We start from the raw sequence: 13309 nt of genomic DNA on the forward strand, positions 1-13309 counted from the left end.
ATGATGAGAAAGAAAAACATGTTGATCTCTTGTATTTCCGATCTGGTGAAATTGAACATTATGCTTATATCAAGAACTTTTCAAGATTAATTAAATCACAAGTCTATTCTAGAAAATGTAAAGTTTATCCATGTCGTCGGTGTTTGAATACATTTCATTCACAGGAGAGATTGGATACTCATAAACAATATTGTTCAAATGAGAAAGCAACAGTCATTATCATTACACTTCCAAAGCCTGGTTCCAAAATTTCATTCAAAGATCAAAATAAAACAATTAAACATCCTTTTGTGATATATGCTGATTTTGAGAGTATCTTGGAAAAAATAGCAACAGCAGCTCCAGATCCAAAAGAATCATACACAAATAAGTATCAAAAACATACTCCTTGCGGATTTTGTTATTATATCAAATCATCCGTTGGTGATGAATATAACAAGTTAGAGATGTATAGAGGCTCAAATGCCCCAGAGGAGTTTGTGAAACGACTAGAAAAAGACTGTGTTCGATTAACCACGATAATGAGAGAAACCAATAAACCAATGTCCTTAACAAGTAAAGAAAAAAGAGAATTTAGACAGCCAAAGGCTACCTGTCATATTTGTGGGGAGAAAATTGGTGAAAGCCTAAAGGTTAGAGATCATTGTCATCTCACTGGTAAATATAGAGGTCCGGCTCATCAAAGTTGTAATATTAATTATAAACTCCCCTCGTTCATTCCTGTCTTTCTTCATAACAACGCTCATTATGATACACACTTGTTTATTAAAGAGTTGTCAAAGACTCCTGGGAGTATCAGTGCTATTCCAAGTACAGATCAAAAATACATCTCCTTTACAAAAATCATTCCAACAAGACCAACTACAAGAATTCTATAAAGACCAACTATAGAATATTCAAGACCAACTATAAAATTTAAAAATATACAGGTGGAAGCGCTCCTATGGTAAATTTTTTGTGTCAATTGGACCAACGATTGCTGAGAAAATTCATTTAAAAATGCAGACACCATACGCCACACGTACACACCCGAATGCCTAACCCTGTTTTTCGCTTCGTGAGCGCAGGGTAACAAAGTCAAAATTCTACGTCTACTTGCCATGGAAAAAAAATCAATACATCAGATCTTTGTGCATTCCATTTCAACCCTCACGGTTCATTTAACTCGTCACAAAATTGTTTTGTATCAAAATGCCTGCAAAAGTTTAAAACCTGAAAAGTTTAAAACATCTTCCTGACTTCTCCATTTGATGGCAATAATTTGTTTCCTCGTTATTTTTTTGTATACCCGTACTTAGTCGAGGCGCAAACAGGATAAGAGCTAAAATTCTTACTTCTATCCTATGGCAAATTTTGCAACCGCAAATGCACTTACTTCTATCATATGGTCCCAACTGGTGGCCGCAGTGTGTTGGTCTTGACTTTTCTCCACTGCAAGTGAAGATCTTGTGCTTGGGGTGCTCAGTTTGTGCATAGTGTCTCTGGCTCGTTGCTCAAATACAGACCAAGTCTCAACAGGATATTGTGGAATTTTGGTTTTCTGGTATGAAGCACCAATCTGATATCCTTGGGGTTTCTGGAATGTCTGTTTGGTTTGCTGGTACGAAGCACCAATCTGATGTCCTTGGGGTTGCTGGATTGCCTGGAAATTAAAAACAAAAATACATTTTTACTGGATATAAAATATGGAAGAATTGTCATATTTGTCGATGACGTAAGAAGAGCAAATTATTTACGGAGTTTTTTTTAATTTACTCTTTACAGCATTTATGACACATGGAAGAGCTTGTACATATAAAAGAGGGAGAATTGTTTTGCAATACGTGTCCCCTAATGGTCCCAATGAATGTTCTTGTTCCAAGAGAAAAGGGCACAACTCAGTGAAACATTGGCGAAACTCCCCGAAACTCAAACTTTTTCTGTAACTTGTCATAATAAAGCCATATATCAAGATGCAGTTGAATATGTTATAGGGTATGGAAAAAGTCCAGAAAACCACAGGTGGGACGGATATACACATGGACAGACAGACGTAGAGCAAACCTATAGTCCCCTCCAGGTAGGGGACTAATAAGAGCATGGAAAACAGGACACTAACAGATGAGAGTTGTACATTTGTATTACTAACAACGAACCTGTCCTTATGGGTTAATTTGCTCACTTTTATGTCTGCAACATATTTTACTACAACTTGTCACATCGGCGTCCACTAGATGGCGTCATACAATATCATTTAAATACTGCAGAGAATTTTAAGGACCTCCTTCCTCCTCCCCCACTGCCTAAACCCCAGCACTATGGGGGTTTTTTTACCCCCTAAAATCCTCTCGTTCACCCCACAAGTACAAAAATGAGTTTTGAATTAATTCCGTCCAACAGTTCAAAAGTGCATCTCAGTCAAATAAACGGCTGCTGGTGTTGGCTTTGCGGTTAGGGTGCCGGCTTGGGATCCTAGGATCCTGAGTTTGAATCCTGGTTGATTGTTGAATTAACGCCAGGGGGTTGACTCAGCCTGTCATCCTTCCGAGGTCGGCAAATCGAGTACCCGCTCACTGGTAATTGGGGCACTGCATCAGCGGCCGAAACTCGCTTCCAGAAAAATGATGCAACCAGCAGCCACAGGCTGCATACGAAACAACAAGTCAAACAAACATACAAACAATATGATATTTCATTTGACAATTCCCTACTTTTATGACATCTATTGTTTTCATGTGTATTTTAACATCACTTGGAATACTCCCTCACAGCATGACTGCTGCTACACAACCAACACACATTTATATTGGGAATTGTCCATCCCACCCCAACCACATACAAACTGTCGCTGTGCCAGTGAAGACATCCCTGGGTTGAGTTAGGATTTTTTCCACAGTCCCATAGTCCCACACAGGAATTCATTCCCATTTATTAAATCCGACAGTCACGTGAAAAAGTAAGTACACCCCAAGTAAAGTTTTGACTTTTTCAACATATTTCAACATACAGCTATTTGATCTTCATTTCAACAATATTGATAGATAAAGGTGATATAATATAACAAATATCATGAAACATTTACATTTTGTAGTCCATTGTATAATTTAAATAAACATAAATGCAAATTTCGCATGTGGAAAAAGTAAGTACACCCTTGGCTCTAATAGGTGGTATTGCCCCCTTTGGCAGAAACAACCTCAAGTAGGCGTTTCTTATAACTGTCTATCAGTCTCTGACATCGACTGGGAGAAATTTTTGCCCACTCCTCCATGCAGAATTATTTCAGCTGTGCGATGTTTGAGGGGTTTCTTGCATGCACAGCTCGTTTCAAATCCCCCCACAACATCTCGATGGGATTTAGATCCGGGCTTTGACTTGGCCATTCCAGAACCTTCCATTTCTTTCTTTTCAGCCATTCCTTGGTGGATTTACTGGTATGTTTAGGGTCATTGTCATGTTGCAAGGACCACCTTAGGTTGAGCTTCAACTTTCCGACAGATGGCCTCACATTATCCTCAAGCACCCTCTGGTACAATGAAGAATTCATAGTGGATTCTATGATGGTGAGCTGCCCAGGCCCTGATGCAGCAAAGCTGCCCCAAACCATAATATTTCCACCACCATGCTTTACAGTTGGTATCAGGTTCTTGTGGTCAAATGCTGTCTTTGGTTTTCGCCAAACATGTCTTCCGGTACTGTGGCCAAGTAGCGCCACCTTTGACTCATCTGTCCAGAGCACATTGCTCCAGAAGTGCTGGTCTTTGCCGAGGTGTTCATTGGCAAACTTTAGTCTTGCCCTGATGTTCTTTCTGGACAGCAAAGGTTTCCTCCTGGCACACCTCCCATGGAGATCAAATTTGTGCAGCCTCTTTCTAATGGTAGACTCGTGCACTTTGACATCAACAATGGCAAGAGCTACCTGTAGGTCCCGTGATGACATTCTGGGGTTCTTCGAGACTTCTTTGAGCATCTTGCGGTCTGCTCTCGAGCTGAACTTGCTGGGGCAGCCTGGCCTGAACAAGTTGGCAGTTGTTTGGAATCTTCTCCACTTGTGGATGATCTTCCGGACAGTCGAATGATTGATTTCAAATTGTTTGGAGATCTTTATAAATCCCTTCCCAGACTCGTAGGCATCTATAACCTTCTTTCTGAAGGCCTCAGAGAGCTCTTTTGATCTAGGCATTGTGACGCCGCACACTTCAACAACAAAGAGCAAACCAAACTAAATGTCTGAGGTTTAAATAAGACAGGTTCCTCCAAGATCTTCTCCAATGATGTTCTGATGATTTGCACCTGAGCTGGTGCACCTGATTCTGATTTTAGGTATTTGAAGTAGTGATAAATGTAGGGGTGTACTTACTTTTTCCACATGCGAAATTTGCATTTATGTTTATTTAAATTATACAATGGACTACAAAATGTAAATGTTTCATGATATTTGTGATATTATATCACCTTTATCTATCAATATTGTTGAAATGAAGATCAAATAGCTGTATGTTGAAATATGTTGATAAAGGCAAAACTTTACATGGAGTGTACTTACTTTTTCACGGGACTGTATATATATATATATATTTTTTCTTTCTGAATTTATTCACAATCTTTCACTATAATTACTCCAAGATGGGCAGTTCCTCCAGAGCTGGTGACCACATGATTTGTAGTAATATTGCAATTGGCTGCTTTGCCAATCATGCCACTTCCAGCTGCATTGCTATTTCTTGTTGAAGTCATTGCTGCATTCACTTGGTGATTGGTAGTTTTCACTTCGGTGAAGGATTTCTCCCTGTGGTGAGGGAAATGAGGAATAAGGTTGTTGGCTAAATGGGCGGTTAAAGTGATGGTTGTGCTCAAGTGTTGTGATTTTTGTGACCTTACATCATGAACAATAATATCAGGTATTCTTGTTAATCCAATGAAGCAGCACACCACAGAGTCCTTGTAATTCACAATACAGTACACTGATGTATGCTATATGATATTTTTGTCCTGCATGTGATTTATGTACGAGCAGATTAGACAGTCGATACATCTGCTTCCTCTAAACTGTTCTGCCACGCCCTGGGGCAACTACAATTACATACAAAATAAAGAGCTTCAGGTAAACCTTGAATCCTTACAATTTTTAGACAATAATTTGGTCATACCTAATTATGGTAAATCCATGGTGTTCTGCTTTTCAGGAAAAGGTACATTAATTCCTCTGCTTTTTCTCTACGTGGAGGATATTATCCCATCCCAAGACTTACACAATCATGTCATTCATTACAGCCTCACTGCCAACTCCTTGAAAGTTGGATGAACCTCCACTTGTGTTGTTGATGTTGATGTTGATGTTGTTTAAGCCTGAATTGTTCAGACTGTTTTCTCCTCCGACTTTCCCATTTTCGGAGAGATGGATTGCAGCATCCCTACCTCTCCATTGTCTCTCCAACAGACCACTCTTCAGTAGTGCTGCAGTGGAGACGTTCTGAGGTTTTCAGCACATGTGAGGACAATGAATTTTAATTTATTCAGACAGAGATCAACCACAGGTGTTCTTTAGACTTTAGATAATGTGACTTTACATTATACATAAATAATGTGACTTTACATAATACATAAATAATGTGACTTTACATAATACACAAATAATGCGTATTTACATAATACACAAATAATGCGTATTTACATAATACACAAATAATGTGACTTTACATAATATATAAATAATATGACATTAGATAATACATAAATAATATGACTTTAGATAATACACAAATAATGCGTATTTACATAATACACAAATAATGTGACTTTACATAATACATAATTAATATTACTTTCCATAATACAGAAATAATGCGTATTTACATAATACATAAATAATGTGACTTTACATAATACACAAATAATGTGTATTTACATAATACATAAATAATGTGACTTTACATAATACCTAAATAATATGACTTTAGATAATACACAAATAATGCATATTTACATAATACACAAATAATGTGACTTTACATAATACACAAATAATGCATATTTACATTATACATAAATAATGTGACTTTAGATAATACACAAATAATGCGACTTTACATAATACATCAACAATGTGACTTTAGATAATACAAATATAATGTCACTTCACATACATAAATAATATGACTTTCCATAATACACAAATAATGCATATTTACATAATACATAAATAATGTGACTTTAGATAATACACAAATAATGTGTATTTACATAATACATAAATAATGTGACTTTACATAATACATAAATAATATGACTTTAGATAATACAAAATTATGCGTATTTACATAATACACAAATAATGTGACTTTACATAATACATAAATAATATGACTTTCCATAATACACAAATGATGCGTATTTACATAATACATAAATAATGTGACATCAGATAATACACAAATAATGCAACTTTACATAATACATAAACAATGTGACTTTAGATAATACACATAAAATGTGACTACATAATACACATATAATGTGACTTTACGTAATACACATATAATGTGACTTTACATAATACACATATAATGTGACTTTACATAATACACATATAATGTGACTTTACATAATACACATATAATGTGATTTTACACAATACACATACAGACTTGGCATTTAATATGGAATATTTTTTTTGTGGTGGTGAACTGACTTTTCAAGATGACTTAGAACCAAAGGTTCATTGGAATTATGTTGAAATTATTCTAGATTTTGTTAATGTGACCTTTAAAAGAAACAAAAACCACATTTGACATTTCGAAGCAAATAAATTGATCCTTGAAAGTGATGTAAACTGATATCGAACTCAATTCACGGACAGTACTGTGTTAAACTTCTGTACGTTTTCCAGAAGTATCTCTTTATTTTGCACATTAGCCAAAAAATTTTTTAAACAAAAACAAAAGTTAAATTACGACTGGGATTACGGACAGTAAAATTACAGTTCAGTACTTCGTGTAACCCCCACGAGCATTCAGGAGAGCACGTACACGTTGAGGCATGCTGATCACGAGATTTGCCAAGGTTTGGACAGGAATCGCTTGCCATGCAGTTACAATAGCCTGCTGCAATTCATGCACAGAGGCAGGCTGCTGGTCCAAGTTGTCGATTTGACGCGTTAATTCTGCCCACAAGTTCTCTATCGGATTCATATCCGGGGACATGGCAGGCCACCCCATATGCTCTACACCACGGTCAGCAAGAAAGTGTTGGATCATGCGAGCATGATGAGGCCGTTCATTGTCATCTTGGAAGACAAAGTTTCCTCGAAAGGCTGCACGAACTAATGGAAGCAATGTTTCTTCCAGAATGGCCCTGTGCTTGAACTGGTTCAGGTTTCCATTCAGAACAACCAGGTCAGTTTTGCCCCCTGCATGAAAAGCAGCCCAAACGGTCACCCCACCACCTCCAGCTTGGACTCTTGGCACTATACAATCTTCGTTGTAGGCTTCATGCACTTGTCTGCACACTCGGACATGGCCATATTGACGATAGACCAGAAATCTAGACTTGTCACTGAAGATCACGTGATTCCAGTGTCCTGGCTGCCATTGACGGTGCTCTCTGGCCCACTGCAATCAGCGCTGGTGGTGTTGTCTGGTCAGACGTGGCTTTCTCAGGGGACGCCTGGCATGATAGCCTGCTTGAACCAGTCGTTGGTTGACTAGCCTTCTGGATACAGGCCCATTTGTCAGTTGCTGCCACCCAGCCCTAAGCCAATTAGCTGACTTGGTACGGCCATTGCGGACTAACCGGTTCAGCTGGTGATCATCCCTCCTTGTGGTTCTGCGGGGACGTCCTGACCTCGGTATTGGAGTAGGGACACCCCTCTGAGGATTTCGTTTCAGGATCTTTGACACCTGACCTTGAGTGATGCCATACTGCCGAGCAATAGCACGCTGTTCCATGCCGGAATTTCGAAAAGCCACCACTAAATGACAAACAGCATTGTCGAGTTGACGGACCATCTCCAGGGGAAGCAGCAATAACTTTTGTAGACATGCAGCAGTTGTTTTCCACAAATACAGAACGCAACAACCCTTATATACCCGATTGTGAAGCCAATCGTCAAATGTACCTGTCTGTACATTTTGTCACGCCACCTGTGATATAATCCTGTTATTGACTTCTTGCTGCGACAGACAATCAGTGACATGGTTCTTTTAACAAAGAAATCACCGAAGCGTAAAAGAAACTCACCAGATTGATATACCGAGTTCAGAAAGTAAACCCAAGTCAAGAAAAAATATATATTCCATATTAAATGCCAAGTCTGTGTAATGTGACTTTACATAATACACATATAATGTGACTTTACATAATATAAATATAATGTGACTTTACATAATACACAAATAATGCGATTTTACATAATACATAAACAATGTGACTTTAGATAATACACATATAATGTGACTTTACATAATACGCATATAATGTGACTTTACGTAATACACATGTAATGTGACTTTACATAATACACATATAATGTGACTTTACATAATACACATATAATGTGTCTTTACGTAATACAGTATTACACAAATAATGTGACTTTACATAATACACATATAATGTGACTTTGCATAATACACATATAATGTGTCTTTACGTAATACAGTATTACACAAATAATGTGACTTTACATAATACACATATAATGTGATTTTACATAATATAAATATGTGACTTTACATAATACACATATAATGTGACTTTACATAATACACATATAATGTGACTTTACATAATACACATATAATGTGTCTTCATGTAATACACAAATAATGTGACTTTACATAATACACATATAATGTGATTTTACATAATACACATATAATGTGACTTTACATAATATAAATATGTGACTTTACATAATACACATATAATGTGATTTTACATAATACACATATAATGTGACTTTACATAATATAAATATGTGACTTTACATAATACACATATAATGTGACTTTACATAATACACATATAATGTGTCTTTACGTAATACAGTATTACACAAATAATGTGACTTTACATAATACACATATAATGTGATTTTACATAATATAAATATGTGACTTTACATAATACACATATAATGTGACTTTACATAATACACATATAATGTGACTTTACATAATACACATATAATGTGTCTTCATGTAATACACAAATAATGTGACTTTACATAATACACATATAATGTGACTTTACATAATATAAATATGTGACTTTACATAATACACGTATAATGTGACTTTTGATAATACATAAATGATGTGGTGTTCTACAAAGTTTATAAACGCTCCACCTCAGAAGGTCCAGCCTCAGTGCTGTACTGCTGGGTGTAGCCCGGTGCTGTACCGGCAGCCATCAATATGTCAGGTAATATGTAGGATCGACTTCGTCCCCAGAACGTTAGCATGAAGCAGGCCATCAAGGCTGGAAGCACAGCATGGAGGTCCATGGCCAAAGTAATGCTTTTATGATAGTATGAACACCTTTACATCAACTTAATTGAATTTGACAACATTATGGATGCCATATACTAGACTCGATGTCATGACAGCCTGAGGTTTGGACAAACCAACAAAAGCATACCTAGGAGAAGTAGGCCAAGGATGGAAAGAACAATAGCCGCAATAGCTCCTGGGGAAAGGCCAATCCCTCCAGTCTGCATACGCCCTGAGGCTCCATTAAAGGGTGTTCCTGGGAAAAGACCAATCTCTACATTAATAACAAGCATTCTTAACTAGAACGGCAATCGGTAGAGAGCATACCACACCAAATATCGGCCAAATCTGTCCAAAACATTGAGATATCTTGTTCACAGACAGACAGAAAAACAGACAGAAAGACATACAAACAAACAAACAAACAAACAAAAAACAGAGATAGACAGATAAACAAGAAGACGTCATGCAGAGCACGACACTTGCAAAATCCACCCGCTGTCCCTCCCCTTACCCAAAAAAAGGTTGCCATTGATCCATCAAATTGTCCATTTCATCAAGATTAAAATTGACGATCTTGATCAAAGCTCGGGTCAATAGGATGAAAATTGATGATTTTTCAGATTAAAATTGATGATTTTAGAAGTTTGACCTTGAGTTGACCTTTGACCTTAAAATAGTTAGTTTCCCAATTCAGTGACGCAACATACAAATGTTATTCAATTTTCAAGTCAATTGGATGAAAAATGGCGATTTTAGAAATTGACCTCCAGATGACCTTTGACCTCAAAATCAATGGCCTTCTCAATTCTGACGACCTCTACAACTTGGTGAAGTTTCGTAACGATCGGTTTAGAATTGTGACCTGTAGGCCGGTGACAAACAAACAGACAGAATAACAAACTCAACCGACCAATATCCTTGAAAAATCCTCCATTTTGCAAGTAACAAGTAGACGGGGGTGAAAACATAACGCGCATCCACTTTCAGTGGCGGAGGTAATTACATTATTTTACAGCGAATTGCATTTAACAGTTTATTGCATTTTTACGTTTAAAACACTCAAACCCCCACAAACCCTAATATTTTTAATGCCGTGAGTAAACGTTGCTATATCATGGGCGATGAAGGTTGTGATCAAGTTTCATCGATGTTGTGTGTGTAGTTTCGGAGAAGAGAGCCCCCCGCTTGTAGACCCTCTCAATGAGCGCAGATTTTGATGTGGTCAATACACCTTCGTTAGGCATCGCATATGAAGCTTGTGGCCGAGTTCCATCGAGATCGTGCATTTGGTTCAAGCGATGACTGAAATGTTTATGGACTCACTCACTAACTGACTGAATGACTTACCTACGCAATGACTTACCTGCTCACTGCTCGATCGCATAAGCTCATCGGACTAAAGTCAAGGTCAACTAAAAACGTTACAAAGTTAAGAATTTTTGATGATTGTTCAAGTTAAAGTGAGTGTATCTCTCGGCCATCTTGCCGGCCAGGTAACAATTATGGGTGAAGGTGTCTGTGGGAGGGAGTCGTGGATTTGTCGTGTGGATTGGTGGCATCACTACGTGCTCGCAAAGTGAAAAGTGCGGTTAAGCAATTGGTTGGTGTCCTTCTGTCTGTTTTATCAGTTTATGATCGAGGAACAACTCATTTAAATCGAATATTTTATTTTGAACATAAATCCGTACATGAATAGGAATACAAGTCAGCTGTTGAACCGTACTTTGGCTTTGAATTTGTCCCGATCACACATATGGAGAGAGAAGTGAGATAATATTTTTACTCTGTCTGTCTGAAAATACATAATGGTTGTGATGGTGGATTGGGGATCGTGGGGAGAAGTGGGGGAATGGTGGAAGGGGGATGGGGTGGATGGTGGGAGAGAGCGGCCAAAATTGGGTCTTCAGGGACTTTGGGTTTTTGGGGGTCTTCAGGGTCTTTTGGGCCTCTGGGGTATTTTGTGTCTTTGGGGTATTTTGGTTCCTCTGGGTCTTTCAGGGTCTTTCAGGGTCTTTGGGGTATTTTGTTTCTTCGGAGTCTTTAAGGGTCTTTTGGATATTTGGGGTGTTTTGGGTCTTCAGGGTATTTTTGGTATTTTAGGTATTTAAGGGTATTTTTTTTTTTTTTTTTTTTTTTTTTTTTTTTGTATACAAGATCGAGGCTCGTGAAAGAGCGAACATTAATCACACAGAAAGACAAACAGACACACAAAACAAATAACATCGGGAACGGTAGACAAGATGGGGAGAGAGGGGGAAGGACACAAACACAACATTTGAGAGCAGGGACCGAGAGACATGGAGACATCGAGAGAACTGTGGGAGGGAGAGGGCTTTAGGGGGGAGGCATGGGAAGGGGGGGGGGGGGGTGGGAGAGGTATAAAACATATGGACACTGCCAAGACTTCCAGGAAAGAAGTTGGAATTTCAAACAAGGTGGATCTGGGGTGAATTAGTGGGGGTAGAAAAGATCAAGGTTTTGGATGGGGGAAGATAAGAGATGGTGGTGAACAGCTGTTTTGAAGACCTGGAGGGAGGAGTGTGATTGAAGTGAGTGTGGGAGTTTGTTCCAGAGGCGGGAGAAAAGAGGAATGAAAGAGTGAAGGTGAGCAGAGAGCCGAGATTTCGGCAGTTTAACCATCAGAGGGTGGCTGGCAGATTTGGGGTATTTTGGGTCTTCAGGGTATTTAAGGGTCTTCAGGGCCTTTTGGGTCTTCTAGGTCTTTAAGGGTCTTTTCAGTATTTGTGGTATTTTGGGTCTTCAGGGTCTTTTTGGTATTTTGGGCCTTTGGAGTCTTTTGGGTATTTAATGGTCTTCGGGGTCGACAGTGTCTTTAAGGGTACTTTGTCTTCAAGGTGTTTTGGGTGTTCAGGGTGTTTTGGGTCTTCGGGATGTTTTGGGTCTTCGGGGTCTTTTAGGTCTTTGGGGTTATTTGGGTCTTTAGTGTCTTTTGGATCCTCTGGGCCTTTAAGAGTAGTTTGGGTCTTTGGGGTCTTAAGGGTCTTTTGGTTCCTCTGGGTCTTTTAAGGGTCTTTGGGGTATTTTGTTTTTTTGGGGTCTTTAAGGGTCTTTGGTGTCTTCAGGGTGTTTTGGGCCTTCAGGGTCTTTTAGGTATTCAGGGTCTTTTGGGTCTTCGGGGTGTTTTGGGTCTTTGGGGTGTTTTGGGTCTTTGGGGTGTTTTGGGTCTTTGGGGTGTTTTGGGTCTTCGGGGTTTTAGGTCTTTTGGGTATTCAGGGTCTTTGCAGTCTTTAAGGGTATTTTGGGTCTTCAGGGGTCTTAAGGGTCTTGGGGGACTTAAAGGGTCATCAAAGGTCTGAGGGGTCTCAGCAGTCTAAAGGGTCAAAATGTATATTCCAACAGTACGTAATTAAGAGTTCACCGACTGTGTTTTCGGTGTTAATTTTATTTGAAGAAGAAGACGTTTTGGTTACAAATAAACAAACATACAAACATACAAACATCACCATATACGTTTGCTCTATTATAATAAGATACTCGTACGTGTATAAATATATATATACATGCTGGCTGTCCCAGAGTCTCAGGGAGAGGGTATCAAGCCGCAAGCCCGGGCCGTCACCACATCAGGCCCATGGTGGCCGTCCGCGATGCCACCACCAAAGCGCAACCTACAGCACCTCCCCCTTGTGGTCCTCATAATACGCCATCCCAGGCCTGTGAGAAACCACCTCGGACCCCCTGGAGGTCTTAACCCCCACCAGGGTCCGGTGACCCTGCTAGCCCGAGACACACGCTCTGGCTGGCAGGGTCACCGATGGACAAGGGACGCCACACTTTACCAGACCCCCCGTGGGGCCCAGGTCGCACCATTCCAC

General features: G+C 39.0%; 1 protein-coding gene across 2 annotated transcripts in view; it reads right to left on the reverse strand.

Annotated features, from left to right (window-relative positions):
- The window catches only part of LOC137431883 (cadherin-13-like), a 112487-nt gene that overhangs the window by 25921 nt on the left and 73257 nt on the right, over positions 1–13309 (reverse strand). For both annotated transcript variants that reach the window (XM_068123685.2, XM_068123684.2), the window contains exons 13-17: positions 9619–9726; positions 9329–9459; positions 5232–5452; positions 4600–4768; positions 1376–1642 (exon numbers count right to left, since the gene is read on the reverse strand). In XM_068123685.2, the coding sequence (XP_067979786.2) occupies positions 1376–1642; positions 4600–4768; positions 5232–5452; positions 9329–9459; positions 9619–9726 (896 nt within the window). The remainder of the gene's footprint in view (positions 1–1375; positions 1643–4599; positions 4769–5231; positions 5453–9328; positions 9460–9618; positions 9727–13309) is intronic.

The sequence above is a fragment of the Myxine glutinosa genome, chromosome 7 (genome assembly GCF_964187855.1).
Source record: "Myxine glutinosa chromosome 7, kmMyxGlut1.1, whole genome shotgun sequence".
Classification (NCBI taxonomy): domain Eukaryota; kingdom Metazoa; phylum Chordata; class Myxini; order Myxiniformes; family Myxinidae; genus Myxine; species Myxine glutinosa.